This window comes from Thalassophryne amazonica, chromosome 15 (genome assembly GCF_902500255.1).
Source record: "Thalassophryne amazonica chromosome 15, fThaAma1.1, whole genome shotgun sequence".
Taxonomy (NCBI): domain Eukaryota; kingdom Metazoa; phylum Chordata; class Actinopteri; order Batrachoidiformes; family Batrachoididae; genus Thalassophryne; species Thalassophryne amazonica.
Window position 1 is genome coordinate 30,434,896 of NC_047117.1, and position 18,747 is coordinate 30,453,642.

The 18,747-nt window shown below is 38.6% G+C and overlaps 1 protein-coding gene across 1 annotated transcript in view; it reads left to right on the forward strand.

Annotated features, from left to right (window-relative positions):
- Positions 1–6,103, forward strand: part of mttp (microsomal triglyceride transfer protein) — a 71,688-nt gene extending 65,585 nt beyond the window's left edge. Inside the window, exons 17-18 of the mRNA XM_034188601.1 lie at positions 4,719–4,889; positions 4,997–6,103. Of these exons, the coding sequence (XP_034044492.1) occupies positions 4,719–4,889; positions 4,997–5,144 (319 nt within the window). The 3' untranslated portion in view covers positions 5,145–6,103. The remainder of the gene's footprint in view (positions 1–4,718; positions 4,890–4,996) is intronic.
- Positions 6,104–18,747: the final 12,644 nt, after the last annotated feature.

An 18,747-nucleotide genomic window follows, 5' to 3' on the forward strand; every position in this document is an offset into this window, starting at 1 on the left:
AGATCAGGATACAGATACACACTGCTCCAGCAGTGGCTCCAGGCGTATTTCATTTAAAGCGTGGAGATCAACATTAGCTTTGATTTCGTTTTGTTCCTCTTTTGTTCCTTTTGCACTCTTGATTTGTAGGCTAAAGCTCATTTGTCTACCTTTTCTCAACGATTTGTGACTTTTTTACTTTTTCCTTTGTTTAGGAATCATCGTATGCCATGTGAGCGGGCCATAAAGTAGATATCTGGCATAGATACCTGCTATTAACAAAAAATACCATCAAATTTTTTCTAGACCTTTGACGCTACAGTGGCTGGCCCACTACTAGTTTTTTTTTTGCAGTTTGAAATCTTTATCTTCCTACCTTTGCCAGGCTTCTTCTGTACTGGGTGGCTCTCTTTGAATTTCTTGATGATACTTCTCAACCCAGTTCTTTGCCTACCCTTCTCATCCTTTGTAAGCATCAACAATTCTTTTTTTTTAAAGTCTGAACTGATTTATTTTGATGCTTTCTCAATTGACAGTTCAAAGCCTTACTGAAGTGTTTATACTGTGTGTACATTGGAAGATAAACCTAAGTTTTAACTTGGTTTTACAAGCTTTGAGCATTACAAAGTTAAAGCACATCATTGCAAAACAGTGGTTTGTGCTCTAGTTCAACAAAAAGGTCAGTTCTTAAAGATGCTAATATTTTGGACCCTGGTAGTTTTTGACACTACAATGTTTAGAATTGCTGTGTTGAAAACATTACATTTCATTTTGGGTGGCCAATAATTTTGTCCGTATTCGTATATCTATAATCCCATGAAAAGCATGCTGTCCTCTTCAGGAGAAGACAGTTTTCAGATGTTAGTAGATACATTCTAGCTTTGTGCAAAATTCTTGTCATAACCACAGATATTAGTTCGCAGACTACACACACACCCGTTATGTGCATGCCCAGAAGCTCCCATGTCATGGGACTGCATTCAGTATTGTTTCTAATTGGTGCTAACTTGGTGTACAATACTATGACATACAACTTTATACTGCTATTGTGATTAATAAAATAAAAATCATTATTTTTGGCATCTGGAAGGCAATCAGGGCCACAAATCAGCAGAGACTGGCTTAATATCTGAACTGCCTGATATCTTAGCTTCACATTTGGAAAATGCCCAATAAGTAGAGAGTCTTGTGGAAAGTTTAAACTCAGCACTCAAAACTACACTCGACATGATTGCGCCACCTATATTTAAACCACGCCCCTCCAAAACACAGTCACCTTGGTTCAATGATTACTTGTGTGACCTCAAGCATAAGGCTAGAGGTCTAGAACAGAAATGGCATAGTTCAAAATTAGAAGTATTCCACATTGTGTGGTGTGATGCTATCTTAGACTATAAGCATGCACTACTGGCTGTAAGCATGCACTACTGGCTTACTCTGATTTGATCAACAAAAACAAACTCAAAGTTCTTGTTCGACACAGTGGCAACACATTCATGGACAACCACCAGTAAGTTTCTCTCTTTTTACAGCACAAGATTTCTTGGATTACTTTGAGAAGAAAATAGATGACATTAGGTTAAACATATCCCAGCATGCCTTAACCCAGCCATTACCCCCTGCTATTGAGGTGGGTGCCATTACTAAGGTATTACCTAGATTTAAAGAATTTGATACTGTCTCACTAGGCGCACTGACGAAGCTCAGAACCGCTACAAAAAGCACTACCTGCTTATTTGATTCCATACCAACAAAACTGTTTAAGGACCTGTGGCCCACTCTTGGGCCGACTGTGCTGGAATTATTAATCTCTCATTAACCTCTGTATCTGTTCCTAAATGTTTCAAATCTGCAGTGATTAAACCATTAGTTAAGAAATCTATCACCTTAGTATTTGTTCTGTTTCTCTTGTTGCTTAATGCTGACAAATTATACTGTATTTGTTGTCTTTCCAATTCCTGATTCTGTTTTTTTCTCTCTGTTTGAGGCGCAGCTCCATCCAGAGATAGGAGTGGTGTTGACTTCTGCAACCCTCCCATCCTGTGCACCAGCAAAATTTCCTGTATATTCATTTTGTAAATTGTTTTGTCAGTTGTGTTGGTAGCATGGCCCAAGCAGAGGGTCACCCCTTTGAGTCTGGTCTGCTTGAGGTTTCTTCCTCAGTATCTTCAGGGACAGTTTTTCCTTACCACTGTCACCTGTGTGCTTGCTCTGGGGGTTGGTAAGATTAGACCATACTTGTGTGAAGTGCCTTGAGGCAACTTTGCTGTGATTTGGCGCTATATAAATGAAATGAAATGAAATATTCACATACACTTTACATGAGAAGGATCATGGTGCATGTATGCTCAAAAATAATTTGAAAATAAACATTAATCAAAATTGAAACAATGTGGAAAAATTCAAAACTTCACCTTACTGCTTCACCGCTTTACCCCAGGGAACTATGGTAGCTGCTTTCAGCCCAGTCTCACACTTTTTTTTTTCATGCTCATGTCATGAAAATTTTGTGACGCTTTTTAATAAAATTTATTTTACTATTTATTTCTAGCCCTAGCTCTTGCCTAACCATTCCCCACAGACCCCCCCCCCCCCCCCCCCCCCCGCCCCACGTCACCCTGCATTTCGTGCTCCCATCATGAAAATGTGATGCTTTTCGTGATGATATCACAAACCAATAGATGAATTGATTTTTTTTGGTGCCATCAGGAAATGGCGTGAGATTGAGTTGCTGTTCTATAGCCACATGCGTTTATGTGGTGGCACAGATTGGTTACTGCACCACAAATCCTCCATCTGAATAGCAGTGTATCAATTGCTGCCCACCTTGCTCTTAAAAGTTATAACAGTAGACAATCTGATTGACTTAAATCATCCGTCAAAAACATACACCCATGATTAATTGTGACTAAATACAACACCTTTGCACCATGCTGTTTACTTTACACTCAGATTACATGCCCTCTAAATAGCAAAGTGGAGCTGGGCACACCCCAATACACTTTTGCTATGTTGTTTAGGCCTTGCATTATAGATCATCAACAAAAAACAAAAACCATATTTAAGGGCAAAAGGTAAATAAAGGTAAATAAAACAGATTTTATACAATGTGTCCAAAAAACAAAAATGTAGATAATCTACATTTTGAACATAGGCTGTGCCTGATGACACCCTAACGTGTACATTTTTTTTTTACTAGCAAATACGAGGTCTATTAGAAAAGTATCCGACCTTATTATTTTTTTCAAAAACCATATGGATTTGAATCACGTGTGATTACATCAGACATGCTTGAACCCTCGTGGGCATGCGAGAGTTTTTTCACGCCTGTCGGTTACGTCATTCGCCTGTGGGCAGTCTTTGAGTGAGGAGTCGTCCACCCGCTCGTCGATTTTTTTCATTGTTTAGGAATAGCTCAGAGACTGTTGCTTTGTTTGATAAAAATTTTTTCAAAACTGTAAGGCACAACTGAGTGGACACCATTCAATAAATTCAGCTGGTTTTCGGTAAAAATTTTAACGGCTGATGAGAGATTTTGGTCTGGTAGTGTCACTTTAAGGACGGTCCACGGCGCCTGACGGCGATCTGCGCTTCGAGGCGGCAGCGTCTCGCCGTTTCAAGTTGAAAACTTCCACATTTCAGGCTCTGTTGACGCAGTAAGTCATCAGAGAACAGAGAACTTTCAGAAGAAGTCGGCATGAGGAGTTTATTCGGACATTCCATTGTTAACGGTCATTTTGTAATGAAAGAACGTGCGGGCAGAGTCGCATGTCGGGCTGGACCCGACCACGGGGGGTCGCGGCAGGAAAAACACCTCCGTTGGAAATCTTAACGGGCAAGTTGGAACATGCCCAAGCTGTTAAACAATTTCTCAGTTACTCACTTGTTGAAAGCCATTAAAAGCCGCCTGAATTCTACAAATGGTTTTCAACACGGAGGTGTTTTTCCTGTCGCGGTGCACACAGATTTGCCCAGTCGTCACGGAAACGACTCGGCGAATTTGCGCGTACGTCTTTCATTAAAAAAATGTCCTTAAACAGTGGAATGTCCGCATAAATTCCTCATGCCGGCCTCTTCTGAATCTTCTCTGTTCTCTCACGATGTCCTGGGTGAATTAAGCCTTAAATTAGGATGTTTTCAGCTCGAAACAGGCCGACGACAGCGCCTGGAAGCGCTGCAGGACGTCCCGCTCCGTGGGAAGTCCTTACACCGACAGAAACACCCCATAATCTCTCATCAGCCGTTAAACTTTTCACAGAAAACCAGCTTAATTTCTCGAATAGTGTCCACTCGGATATTCCTCACAGGTCCAGAAAAAATTTTGATAAAGCAACGCGCGCCGTGTCGAGCAGCGTGTGAAACAAAGGAATTCAGCCGAGAGGGCGGGACCACATCTCACTCAAGGCCTGCCCACAGGGAAATGACGTCACCGACACGCGTGAAAAAACTCACGCATGCGCACGAGGGTTCAAGCATGATTGGTGTAATCGCATGTCATTCAAATCCATATAGTTAAAAAAAAAAATAAAAGGGTCGGTTTATTATCTAAGAGACCTCGTACATCTACACATCCTTGCTTTAGAATTAACCAACTCAGCTGAGAAAGTTTTCTTTGAGGCTATTTGGTCTATTATTATCACAAGATGAAACACCCACTTGTGCACTAGTGACTTACTGAATACTCAAGATGCCTCATGGATAACATAATGTGAATCTTTTCATTTGGTGTGTGTTCACAGGGCAGCATTAGTGGTCTCGGGTAATGTTACCGTGGACATGGACTTTGTCAGAGCAGGTATGGAGGTCAGCTTTGAAACGGAGGCATCACTGGACTTCATCACGACAGTACAGTTCTCAGAATATCCATTTCTGGTGTGCATGCAGATGGACAAAAGTACATTCCCCATCAGGTACTGAGAAAAACCATTGAATGCAGTATTACAGCCTCCAAATAGATCAAGCAAATGAAACAAAAAGTTGTGTAAACTCTTATTTCATGTTCTGTTTGAATTTTCAGTGAATACCTCATGAAGTATGAGAGCGCGTTATCGGGAAAAAGCACAGAGTCACGTAAGGGCAGGAAGCAACTTGTCCCTGGTTCTGAATTCCCGCTTCACCAGGAGAATTCCAACATGTGCAAGAAGGTTTTCGAGTCCACCTGGTAGACAAAATGAACTATGTAGGAGAGAAAGCAGGTTTTACAGCAACTCGGTATTTTGTTCAGGAATACATATTATCTAACAGTGGAAAATCCAGAGCTGATTTTTTTTTAACACATTCCTTGTTTACATTGTGTTTTGAAATTGGGATTCTTGCATTGTTTTCTTGTAAAAATTTATTTATAACGTCTACTTACTTGTATAGTATACTTGTTATATTAGATGGTTATTACTCAGTATGAATAACTACTGTAATGTTTCCATTGGAGTTACAGTAAAGATGCAATTATCATGCTATAACAATGGATTAACATTCCCCAATAGAAAAGTTCATATCTTCTAACATTTCTTCACTTACCTTTCTCCCGTAAATAACAGGGTTTTAAAACAGTTTTTTAAGTTAGTGACATAACAGTATGTAGCTTTCATACTTTACAAAAATGTCAACTGATACAGTGTGTGATTTACTCTATAGAGTATCGCTAGTGCCACAGTTAAGCTAGGCTATGTTGGGCACATTGTTGCAGCTAACTGGAGCTAGCAAAATATGTTCAACATTATTTCTATTTCCATGTTAGCCTGTTCATTAAAACTAATAAAACTGATGTCCAAGACCAAAATTTATAATGTACATAGTACAATATTTACCTCCTCTGAATGGAAACAGGGAGAATGTGCCACATTTTACTTTAACTGCCTGCAGCTGGAACATTTCTTCCCACCATTTAAAGATAATCAGAGTAAGACTATGCGCCAGTTTATTGTGAAGAGAAAATATTTTATAAATTGTGATCTTGCAAGATTTGTAGTAAAATTGTCTGCATAATAGAAATTGTTATTGAAAGTTGAATTTACTTTTGCATGTGGCAATAATTGCTGTAAACATCATTGGGTTTGTGTTTCCATATTGGGAGACCAGTGTGATAGATTTGTAATTGTCCAGTAATAAATGTGCACTGGAGACACGCTGCCTTTTCAGTGAGCTTGTGACTACAGATTTAGATTCTGGAAAACGCTTTAGAATGATCTGTGACATTTCAAAGATATCTAATGGAAATTCTTTGGTAGTACAGACTGAATAACATGCACACCCTGCCATATTATATAACAGGCCAACAGGCCTGTTCCAAAATGGCAATGCCAACATGAGAAACAACACAGAGATGGTTTATGGATTAGTTACTCATCAACTATTTCAATAATTACTTAACAATACCTTTGTTCAAAACAATAAGTGTTTTGACAAAGGTATTTTAAAGAAAAACTACAGAACTGAGAATTTGGGATGTTTTTAAAAATTAATTTCTAATATTTAAGGATAAAACAATAAATCAGTCAACAAATCAATTATGAAATTACAAGCATTCTTTGCAGAAGCAGGTTCCTTATTCAGTAACCATATTAATAATAATAATAATCAAGTCCTATATAGGGCCTCTTGGGATTCATAGTGTGAAGCAGTTGAGAGCCAATGAATTCCCCTGGAAGAGACACCAGTCCAATTCATGTTACTTCCCCAGCTAAGGCTGGTGATCCTTTACATTTGGGTGAACTGGGCAGATTAAGTGTCTTGTCCAACCTGCTAACCCATCTCCTTATCCACTGAGCTCCAGACCTACCTATTCAATAGGATAACAGTAATTACTCTGTTGAAGTGTTTATCTTCTGTTGAACTCAACATTTCAGGATTTCATGGCACACAGATAAACCTAAAAAAAATTAAATCAGATTATGTACAACCCTAATTCCAATGAAGTTGGGATGTTGTGTAAAATGTAAATAAAAACAGAATACAATGATTTGCAAAGCCTCTTCAACCTATATTCATTTGAATACACCACAAAGACAAGATATTTAATGTTCAAACTGATAAACTTTATTGTTTTGTGCAAATATTTTCTCATTTTGAAATGGATGCCTGCAACACATTTCAAAAAAGCTGGGACAGTGGTATGTTTACCACTGTGTTACATCACCTTTCTTTCTAACAACACTCAATAAGCATTTGGGAACTGAGGACACTAATTGTTGAAGCTTTGTAGGTGGAATTCTTTCCCATTCTTGCTTGATGTACGACTTCAGTTGTTTAACAGTCCGGGGTCTCCGTTGTCATACAACCCCAATTCCAATAAAGTTGGGACATTGGGTAAAATGTAAATTAAAACAGAATACAATGATTTGCAAATCCTCTTCAACCTATATTCAATTGAATACACCACAAAGACAAGATATTTAATGTTCAAACTGATAGACTTTATTGTTTTTGTGCAAATATGTTCTCATTTTGAAATGGATGCCTGCAACATGTTTCAAAAAAGCTCTGTTGCAGCTAATGGGGATTCAATTACATAAATAAGTAGACAAAGGCAATGATACACAGTCAGTGATTCAGTGTATGACTCATCATATAAAAAAAAATTAAGCTTACATAAAATGAAATGAAATGAAATATTAAACTTACCTACGTATAGAAGCTGCAGCTTCTGGTTTACTTTTGATGCTCTTTGTAGTTCTTTCAACCCATTCTGTGTCAATACAGCGTGAGTAGCATGACTTGTGTAATCCACCATCGCCAGGTAATGGAGGTTTACCATTATTGTTATTATTATTATTGCCATTATTTATTATTATTATTATTAGTAGTAGTAGTAGTATTGTTGTTGTTGTTGTCATTATTATAACTGAAATCTGCTTACATGGCCAGGTGCTGAACAATGTAACTCCTTGCAATTTCTCCTTGTGCACCTTCCATTTTGGAATGTATTCTAAAAAACGTGCACAGTTTGTCTGAAAATGGTACTACTTTGCACTTTTGGATGGGAAGATACACATAAAATGCAGTTTTTCTTCATCCAAAGATGATGCATCCTGTTCACTGTAGGCAGCCATGTTGTCACCACAAGTCACTGACTTGCTGTGTTACGGTGATTGTAATTGGCTTGTAATCAATAGAATGATTGGTTAGTTCCATTCGAGGCATAGGGGATATTTTTAATATGTGATCAATGAATTAAAACTCGATATTACTCATTAATGTCTCAGATATTGCATGTGAAAAATAACAATGTTTCTTGTAATATTATCTGCCAAATATACAAAAGTCACACCCATACTTTCTATTGGTCACACAAACTCACAATATATTGGGATGGCTGGATGTCTACTGGCCTGATGGGTCACATGACCTGAAGTATTCTACTATGCATGATTCATTCTTGCTTTAAGACTGTGAATGCACAATCCCCTATTATTATTATTATTATTATTATTATTATTATTATTATTATTATTATTATTATTATTATTTTGCAGTATTTGGAGTCTAAGAGTAAAAAGTATGGTGGCCAAATTTAAATCCACACTTGTCGATCCAGATGATGTCACAGCAGTGACATCAGAGCCTCTTGGAGGCATGCAAACACAACAACGGGGTGTTAATGGAGATTCTTCAGAAACTGGCGAGAGCAGCTGGGGGAAAACCAGTGTCTCGCTGCATCCATGACGACGGTGTAAACACAGCAGCAAACCATCAGGTTAAACTTAAGCCTTGGGCTGGGTGATGTTTCAGTGACAGCGGAAAGCTAACCTTGCATGCTGACAGATGCCAAAAGTGAACTTCTGTTGGCATAAATCTGTTTGATTCCCTTTGACCTTTGTTACTTATGTTTTGTATGTTCCACAGTAAAGTTTGTCTTAATGTTGTCATAAACACCACAGCTTCACAACAGAGATGGCAGTAGATACTGTATCTTACAAATACGGCCAACACAAGTATTATTCGGAAATAGTATATTCTACACGATATGTTCTCTATTAGTCACTTCAAATAAGAATGCATGCTCTGTGATAGATAAATAACTTGTATAATTATACATTAACTAGCGTGTTTCCCGTGGGGATCCATGGGTTAAAGATTGGGTAGTGTTTATAAAATAGGTAGCTGACATTTTTCAAGGGCAGTAATAAAGTATGCAAAGTTTCTATAATGATATTAACTGAAAGTACAGGAAATTAAAATGAGAAAGTGTTGTGATTAATTGTATTTATTATATAGCACATTTAGTTGATGTCATGTTTTACAACTGGCAAGGTTGAGATATTTCTTTTGTTCAGAGCTTGTCTGGTTACCAGGGACTGATTAATGGTGATATCACCATCCATTGTTAGATAGATAGATAGATAGATAGATAGATAGATAGATAGATAGATAGATAGATAGATAGATAGATAGATAGATAGATAGATAGATAGATAAGAACTTTATTGATCCCGAAGGAAATTACATAAATTGTTAAATTGTTCACTCTTATTACGTATTATCCCTAATTTCTCCAAGCACATTAGTCTTATCAACCTTCCGTTTTTGCTGCGTTCATCCTTGACCCAAAATACATAAACATACCAAATGACAAATGTCAGCTCTCCCCAGTTTCTCCATGAACGTTACACACATGCATACATGTACACAGAGGCCACTTCACTTTTAATATATAGCTATACTGTCAAAATATTATTACCCAAAGAAGCCCAGTTTCAATACATCAAATCAAATCAAATCAATTTTATTTATATAGCGCCAAATCACAACAAACAGTTGCCCCAAGGCGCTCTATATTGTAAGGCAAGGCCATACAATAATTACGGAAAAACCCCAACGGGCAAAACGACCCCCTGTGAGCAAGCACTTGGCGACAGTGGGAAGGAAAAACTCCCTTTTAACAGGAAGAAACCTCCAGCAGAACCAGGCTCAGGGAGGGGCAGTCTTCTGCTGGGACTGGTTGGGGCTGAGGGAGAGAACCAGGAAAAAGACATGCTGTGGAGGGGAGCAGAGATCAGTCACTAATGATTAAATGCAGAGTGGTGCATACAGAGCAAAAAGAGAAACACTCAGTGCATCATGGGAACCCCCCAGCAGTCTAAGTCTATAGCAGCATAACTAAGGGATGGTTCAGGGTCACCTGATCCAGCCCTAACTATAAGCTTTAGCAAAAAGGAAAGTTTTAAGCCTAATCTTAAAAGTAGAGAGGGTGTCTGTCTCCCTGATCTGAATTGGGAGCTGGTTCCACAGGAGAGGAGACTGAAAGCTGAAGGCTCTGCCTCCCATTCTACTCTTACAAACCCTAGGAACTACAAGTAAGCCTGCAGTCTGAGAGCGAAGCGCTCTATTGGGGTGATATGGTACTACGAGGTCCCTAAGATAAGATGGGACCTGATTATTCAAAACCTTATAAGTAAGAAGAAGAATTTTAAATTCTATTCTAGAATTAACAGGAAGCCAATGAAGAGAGGCCAATATGGGTGAGATATGCTCTCTCATTCTAGTCCCTGTCAGTACTCTAGCTGCAGCATTTTGAATTAACTGAAGGCTTTTCAGGGAACTTTTAGGACAACCTGATAATAATGAATTACAATAGTCCAGCCTAGAGGAAATAAATGCATGAATTAGTTTTTCAGCATCACTCTGAGACAAGACCTTTCTAATTTTAGAGATATTGCGCAAATGCAAAAAAGCAGTCCTACATATTTGTTTAATATGCGCATTGAATGACATATCCTGATCAAAAATGACTCCAAGATTTCTCACAGTATTACTAGAGGTCAGGGTAATGCCATCCAGAGTAAGGATCTGGTTAGATACCATGTTTCTAAGATTTGTGGGGCCAAGTACAGTTTTATCTGAGTTTAAAAGCAGGAAATTAGAGGTCATCCATGTCTTTATGTCTGTAAGACAATCCTGCAGTTTAGCTAATTGGTGTGTGTCCTCTGGCTTCATAGATAGATAAAGCTGGGTATCATCTGTGTAACAATGAAAATTTAAGCAATGCTGTCTAATAATACTGCCTAAGGGAAACGTATAAAGTGAATAAAATTGGTCCTAGCACAGAACCTTGTGGAACTCCATAATTAACCTTAGTCTGTGAAGAAGATTCCCCATTTACATGAACAAATTGTAATCTATTAGATAAATATGATTCAAACCACCGCAGCGCAGTGCCTTTAATACCTATGGCATGTTCTAATCTCTGTAATAAAATTTTATGGTCAACAGTATCAAAAGCAGCACTGAGGTCTAACAGAACAAGCACAGAGATGAGTCCACTGTCTGAGGCCATAAGAAGATCATTTGTAACCTTCACTAATGCTGTTTCTGTATTATGATGAATTCTAAAACCTGACTGAAACTCTTCAAATAGACCATTCCTCTGCAGATGATCAGTTAGCTGTTTTACAACTACCCTTTCAAGAATTTTTGAGAGAAAAGGAAGGTTGGAGATTGGCCTATAATTAGCTAAGATAGCTGGGTCAAGTGATGGCTTTTTAAGTAATGGTTTAATTACTGCCACCTTAAAAGCCTGTGGTACATAGCTAACTAATAAAGATAGATTGATCATATTTAAGATCGAAGCATTAAATAATGGTAGGGCTTCCTTGAGCAGCCTGGTAGGAATGGGGTCTAATAGACATGTTGATGGTTTGGAGGAAGTAACTAATGAAAATAACTCAGACAGAACAATCAGAGAGAAAGAGTCTAACCAAATACAGGCATCACTGAAAGCAGCCAAAGATAACGATATGTCTTTGGGATGGTTATGAGTAATTTTTTTCACTAATAGTTAAAATTTTATTAGCAAAGAAAGTCATGAAGTCATTACTAGTTAAAGTTAAAGGAATACTTGGCTCAATAGAGCTCTGACTCTTTGTCAGCCTGGCTACAGTGCTGAAAAGAAACCTGGGCTTGTTCTTATTTTCTTCAATTAGTGATGAGTAGTAAGATGTCCTAGCTTTACGGAGGGCTTTTTTAAAGAGCAACAGACTCTTTTTCCAGGCTAAGTGAAGATCTTCTAAATTAGTGAGATGCCATTTCCTCTCCAACTTACAGGTTATCTGCTTTAAGCTGCGAGTTTGTGAGTTATACCACGGAGTCAGGCACTTCTGATTTAAGGCTCTCTTTTTCAGAGGAGCTACAGCATCCAAAGTTGTCTTCAATGAGGATGTAAAACTATTGATGAGATACTCTATGTCACTCACAGAGTTTAGGTAGCTACTCTGCACTGTGTTGGTATATGGCATTAGAGAACATAAAGAAGGAATCATATCCTTAAACCTAGTTACAGCGCTTTCTGAAAGACTTCTACTGTAATGAAACTTATTCCCCACTGCTGGGTAGTCCATCAGAGTAAATGTAAATGTTATTAAGAAATGATCAGACAGAAGGGGGTTTTCAGGGAATACTGTTAAGTCTTCAATTTCTATACCATAAGTCAGAACAAGATCTAAGATATGATTAAAGTGGTGGGTGGACTCATTTACATTTTGAGCAAAGCCAACTGAGTCTAATAATAGATTAAATGCAGTGTTGAGGCTGTCATTCTCAGCATCTGTGTGGATGTTAAAATCGCCCACTATAATTATCTGAGCTAAGCACTAAGTCAGGCAAAAGGTCTGAAAATTCACAGAGAAACTCACAGTAACGACCAGGTGGACGATAGATAATAACAAATAAAACTGGTTTTTGGGACTTCCAATTTGGATGAACAAGACTAAGAGTCAAGCTTTCAAATGAATTAAAGCTCTGTCTGGGTTTTGGATTAATTAATAAGCTGGAATGGAAGATTGCTGCTAATCCTCCGCCTCGGCCCGTGCTATGAGCGTTCTGGCAGTTAGTGTGACTCGGGGGTGTTGACTCATTTAAACTAACATATTCATCCTGCTGTAACCAGGTTTCTGTAAGGCAGAATAAATCAATATGTTGATCAATTATTATATAATTTACTAACAGGGACTTAGAAGAGAGAGACCTAATGTTTAATAGACCACATTTAACTGTTTTAGTCTGTGGTGCAGTTGAAGGTGCTATATTATTTTTTCTTTTTGAATTTTTATGCTTAAATAGATTTTTACTGGTTATTGGTGGTCTGGGAGCAGGCACCGTCTCTACGGGGATGGGGTAATGAGGGGATGGCAGGTGGAGAGAAGCTGCAGAGAGGTGTGTAAGACTACAACTCTGCTCCCTGGTCCCAACCCTGGATAGTCACGGTTTGGAGGATTTAATAAAATTGGCCAGATTTCTAGAAATGAGAGCTGCTCCATCCAAAGTGGGATGGATGCCGTCTCTCCTAACAAGACCAGGTTTTCCCCAGAAGCTTTGCCAATTATCTATGAAGCCCACCTCATTTTTTGGACACCACTCAGACAGCCAGCAATTCAAGGAGAACATGCGGCTAAACATGTCACTCCCGGTCCGATTGGGGAGGGGCCCAGAGAAAACTACAGAGTCCGACATTGTTTTTGCAAAGTTACACACCGACTCAATATTAATTTTAGTGACCTCCGATTGGCGTAACCGGGTGTCATTACTGCCAACGTGAATTACAGTCTTACCAAATTTACACTTAGCCTTAGCCAGTAGTTTCAAATTTCCTTCAATGTCGCCTGCTCTGGCCCCCGGAAGACAATTGACTATGGTTGCTGGTGTCGCTAACTTCACATTTCTCAAAACAGAGTCGCCAATAACCAGAGTTTGATCCTGGCTAGCTGTAGAATTTTCCACGGTGCGGAGCCGAGTCTCCAATTCGCCCAGCCTGGCCTCCAAAGCTACGAATAAGCTACACTTATTACAAGTACCATTACTGCTAAAGGAGGCCGAGGAATAACTAAACATTTCACACCCAGAGCAGAAAAGTGCAGGAGAGACAGGAGAAGCCGCCATGCTAAATCGACTAAGAGCTAGTAGCTGCGCTAAGCTAGCAGATTCCTAAAAACACACAAAGTGAATAATGTGTAAATAATTTAGAGGTGATTCAGCAGAGGGAGTGCTTTAATTAAGGCAAGTGAACATTACACTGTGAAACAAATCGTTATCTAGTTAACTAGATCAATCTAACTGCGCAGATTAAACAGCTAACAGATACAGCAAAACACCGCTGTGCTCCGGAACAGGAAGTGATACAATACTGCAGTGAGAGTCAACCACCAGTATTCAGGAGTACATCTGAATACTCCTGATGTGATGAAGCACTGATCTCGATATTGTGGAATGGGAGGCGCTATCGTAGTGACAAGTTTCCATACGTACTCCCTCAGAAACTCAAATGTGTTATATGTAGCAAACTACTATAACAAGTTATCCACACATTTGTAGTGCCTCACCACTGCTGTCAGCTATGCTGCCATTACGGCCAACTATAATGCTGCTGATTTCTTAAACATGAATTACTTGAGTTCACTGGTGCACATGTGTGTGTATCCACATTTGATGACATTGATATGCTGTATTAGGCTGAAATTTTGAAATACACCAAATTTTCTATTTTTTTTTTTTTTTCTTGACATCATTACTTGATGTGGTCTGATACATATTTTTAGTTCTAGGTGAACAAAATTATTTGCAGAAAATAGTTTCAATATCTCATGCAGTTCCTGAGATATGGACATTAGTATGTTTTAGACAACGCCAGATTTGATCTTGACCTTCAACCTTGACATGGCCTGTGTTGTGAGAGCACAATTCACTGACTTGATTTAATTGAAATTGGTCATTGCATTGTGAAGATATCACCACACAGTACATTTTGTAGACTCTTGTTTTGTTTGTTTTGAATATGGCCAAAACTTCACAACTGATGGTGTGTTGACAAGACAGTACAAATCCACGCTAAAGATCACCCAAATGCAACATTCCATAAATGCTGTCTGTTTTGTGTTGCTGAAAAAAATGTTCTCTCACCCTGAAACTGAATCCATGGAAAAAGCTAAAGTGAATATACCAATTTTAATATGTGATACAGCAAATATGATCAATGTTTTTTTTATTCCAGGAGTTTAAACTACAGCAAATGTTGACGAGTGAGGAGGCCGATAATGTTTACATCCTTTACCAGCCCCAACTGGCAACATAGTTGCTAATGATTAATAATGACAACATAACAAGAGCAATCTGAGATTTCTGACATCTGCCAAGCCAGATCTAGATCACCTTAAAATTTTTTCCATACCCTAATATCTATCTGTGGTGCAAATTTGGTGAGAATCCGTAAAGGAGTTTTGACGTAATCCAGTCAAGCCTATATAAAGTGAAATCTTGATCCAGAATCCGAATCTGGATCATTTTCAAACTTCAGTGGAGTCTTCCATACCCTAATATCTATCTATGGTGCAAATTTGGTAAGAATCCGTGAAGTAGTTTTGAAGTAATCCTTCAAAGTCTATATATAGGGAAATCTTGATCCAGAATCTTCATCCATATCCGGATCATCTCTAAAATCCAGTGGAGTCTTCCATGGTCTAGTATGTATTCTGGGTAAAAATTTGGTGAGAATCCATGAAGTTGTTTTGATTTAATCCTTCAAAGCCTATATAAAGTGAAACTTGATCCAGAATCCGGATCCAGATCACCTCCAAAATTTAACATGGTCTTCCATGGGTTAATATCAGAGGTGTCAAATCCAGCTTCAGAAAGTAAAAGTCCAGCCACATATTTGTTCCATCTTCCCAATAAATCAGATGATTGTAATTAGTTCAGCTCTTCAGGCAGGTGGATGAGCTAATTATTGAGATCACCTGTTTTAGGTGCACAGGTAGAAGCAACACATGGGAGGGTGTTTTTAACTTTCTGAAGCCGGATTTGACACCTCTGGTTAATATCTCTTTGTGTTGAAAATTTCCTCTAAATCCGTGCAGTAGTTTTGACATTATCGTGCTAACAGACAGACAGACAGACAAATAAATAAACAAACACTGATGATTTTATTATGTCCTTGGAGGACGTAATAATGATCAGTGCAATAATTTGAAGCCTCTTCCTATGTTTCTGAGAAGATATGCATCACAAAGTGCTCTAAATTTGCATCATGACAGCTAATGGTCTCCAGCTGAACCTTTGAGAAAACAAGTTGGATGATGACAGACAAAACACTAACAACAGAATAACAAGATTCTCTCCAGACGTCCCTTTCTCTGTGCAAATAAATGTGAGAAATAACTATCTACTTTACATTTTGCTTAGATAGTACCACAGTACACAGTGTTTTTGTTCCACAGTCTCACCCTGAAACATTCATCACCAAATGCAGTCATATTTGTTTTTGTTGTTGTGGGTTTTCCCATAACCTCACTGGGGATTCCCCCAACATTTCCTTATTCCCCATCGACAGGGAACACTTGGAGCTACATTTAAACCATCTGCAAAGCCAGGTCATAAAGAATAGTTTTGTCATTATAACATATTACCATGATAATTGAATTCAGTGTGCAATTTGTGTCAAAATAATAGTAACAACAACTTCAATATTGCTGCTAGTAACTGGTTTAGATAAGAGAACAAACTTGATGAGCTCATGTTGTAGAACATGAAATAATTTGACACAAACTGATTAAAGTGGGTGAAAATGTAGAATCAACAGAGGTGTTTTGGAAAGGTATGATACCTGTAAAAAAGTGTTTCTGTCAACCACATACAGTCGTGTTCAGAATAATAGTAGTCTATGTGACTAAAAAGATTAATCCAGGTTTTGATATATTTCTTATTGTTACATGGGAAACAAGGTACCAGTAGATTCAGTAGATTCTCACAAATCCAACAAGACCAAGCATTCATGATATGCACACTCTTAAGACTATGAAATTGGGCTATTAGTAAAAAAGAAAAGTAGAAAAGAGGGTGTTCACAATTATAGTAGTGTGGCATTCAGTCAGTGAGTTCATCAGTTTTGTTCAACAGGTGTGAATCAGGTGTCCCCTATTTAAGGATGAAGCCAGCACCTGTTGAACATGCTTTTCTCTTTGAAAGCCTGAGGAAAATGGGACAAGACATTGTTCCGAAGAACAGCGTAGTTTGATTAAAAAGTTGATAGGAGAGGGGAAAACTTATATGCAGGTGCAAAAAAATTATAGGCTGTTCATCTACAATGATCTCCAATGCTTTAAAATGGACAAAAAAAAAAAACAAAACAGAGACGCATGTAAGAAAATGGAAAACTACCATCAAAATGATAGAAGAATAACCAGAATGGCAAAGGCTCACCCATTGATCAGCTCCAGGATGATCAAAGACAGTCTGGAGTTACCTGTAAGTACTGTGACAGTTAGAAGACGCCTGTGTGAAGCTAATTTACTGTACACATCATGTGATTATTTCAGATAAACCGTAGATAGTCGTGAAAGGATAGCTCCATATCTGTATTTTTTTAATTCAGGATTAGGGATTATAACACCGTGGAGGCAAACTGTCAAAAATGTCCCAATCTCCTGCTGAAATACGTAAAGAAAAATATACAATCATGATCTGTTGGAGCAGTGAGTTTACGGGACATCATGTTCAGAGGTTTCCCATGCACGTGAATGCATGCACACACACACAAAGAGCCACTTAATGACTTAAATGGACACCAAAATGTTCAGTAACTTGCGTTTGAATTTATTGCAAACATATGTGGACTTGTCAGTCCACATCACGCTCACTCATCACATGTTATTACCTTCAAACTTTTAAGTGCTCACACAGCACTGAATCTCCTTTCAAGCTTTCTCTCTGCCATCATCCAGACCAGACTTTAGAACCATTTAGACATTTGGATCAAACTCGTGCCCCGTTTTTTTTGGACAGTCTTCTTACGGCACACTTATCTCAAACCATCTCACTTTCACTTGACCATTTTTCTTAAAATAAAAGCAAGCACTGATACAGTCACTTTTCCGTGTTGATTTTCAAATTCAGCAGGATTGTTGATGGATATCATGGTATTTTCTGCAGTGTGGTGCATTTTAGATCACAATTCACCAGAGAAAACAATGTTTCGTTTCACAGTTACCGTGCACACAATGTGTTCCTGTTGCCACTGATGCTTACAGCCATTAATTATTGCCAGTGTTGATGACAAAATGAAGTATCGTATTAGTCACAGATGAAGGTCATATAAGAAACTGAATCTACACTCAGGTCCATATGTATTTGGACAAATTTGGTTATTTTGGGGGACAGCATGGTGACTTAGTGGTTTTAACTGTTGCCTCACAGCAAGTAGGTCAAGGGATCGATTCCCACCTGTGGCCTTTCTTTGTGGAGTTTGCATGTTCTCCCCATGTGTGCATGGGTTCACTCCAGGTGCTCCGGTTTCGTCCCACATCCAAAGGCATGCAGGTTCGGTGGATTGGCAACTGTAATTTGTCTGGAGGTGTGCAAGTGTGAATGTGTTTATCTGTCTATATGCGGCCATGCGACAGACTGGCGTCCTGTCCAGGGTGTACTCTGCCTCACACCATATGACTGCTGGGGTAGGCTCCAGGGCCCCCCTACCGTGACACTCAACTGGAGTAAGTGGTTGAAGATCAGTGAGTGAGTGGATATTTTTGCCTCTGTACACTGTCACAATGGAGTTGAAAGGAAATGATCAAGACATGCTTATAGTACAGAGGCTTAGATTTACACTCAACAAAAATATAAACGCAACACTTTTGGTTTTGCTCCCATTTTGTATGAGATGAACTCAAAGATCTAAAACTTTTTCCACATAGACAATATCACCATTTCCCTCAAATATTGTTCACAAACCAGTCTAAATCTGTGATAGTGAGCACTTCTCCTTTGCTGAGATAATCCATCCCACCTCAC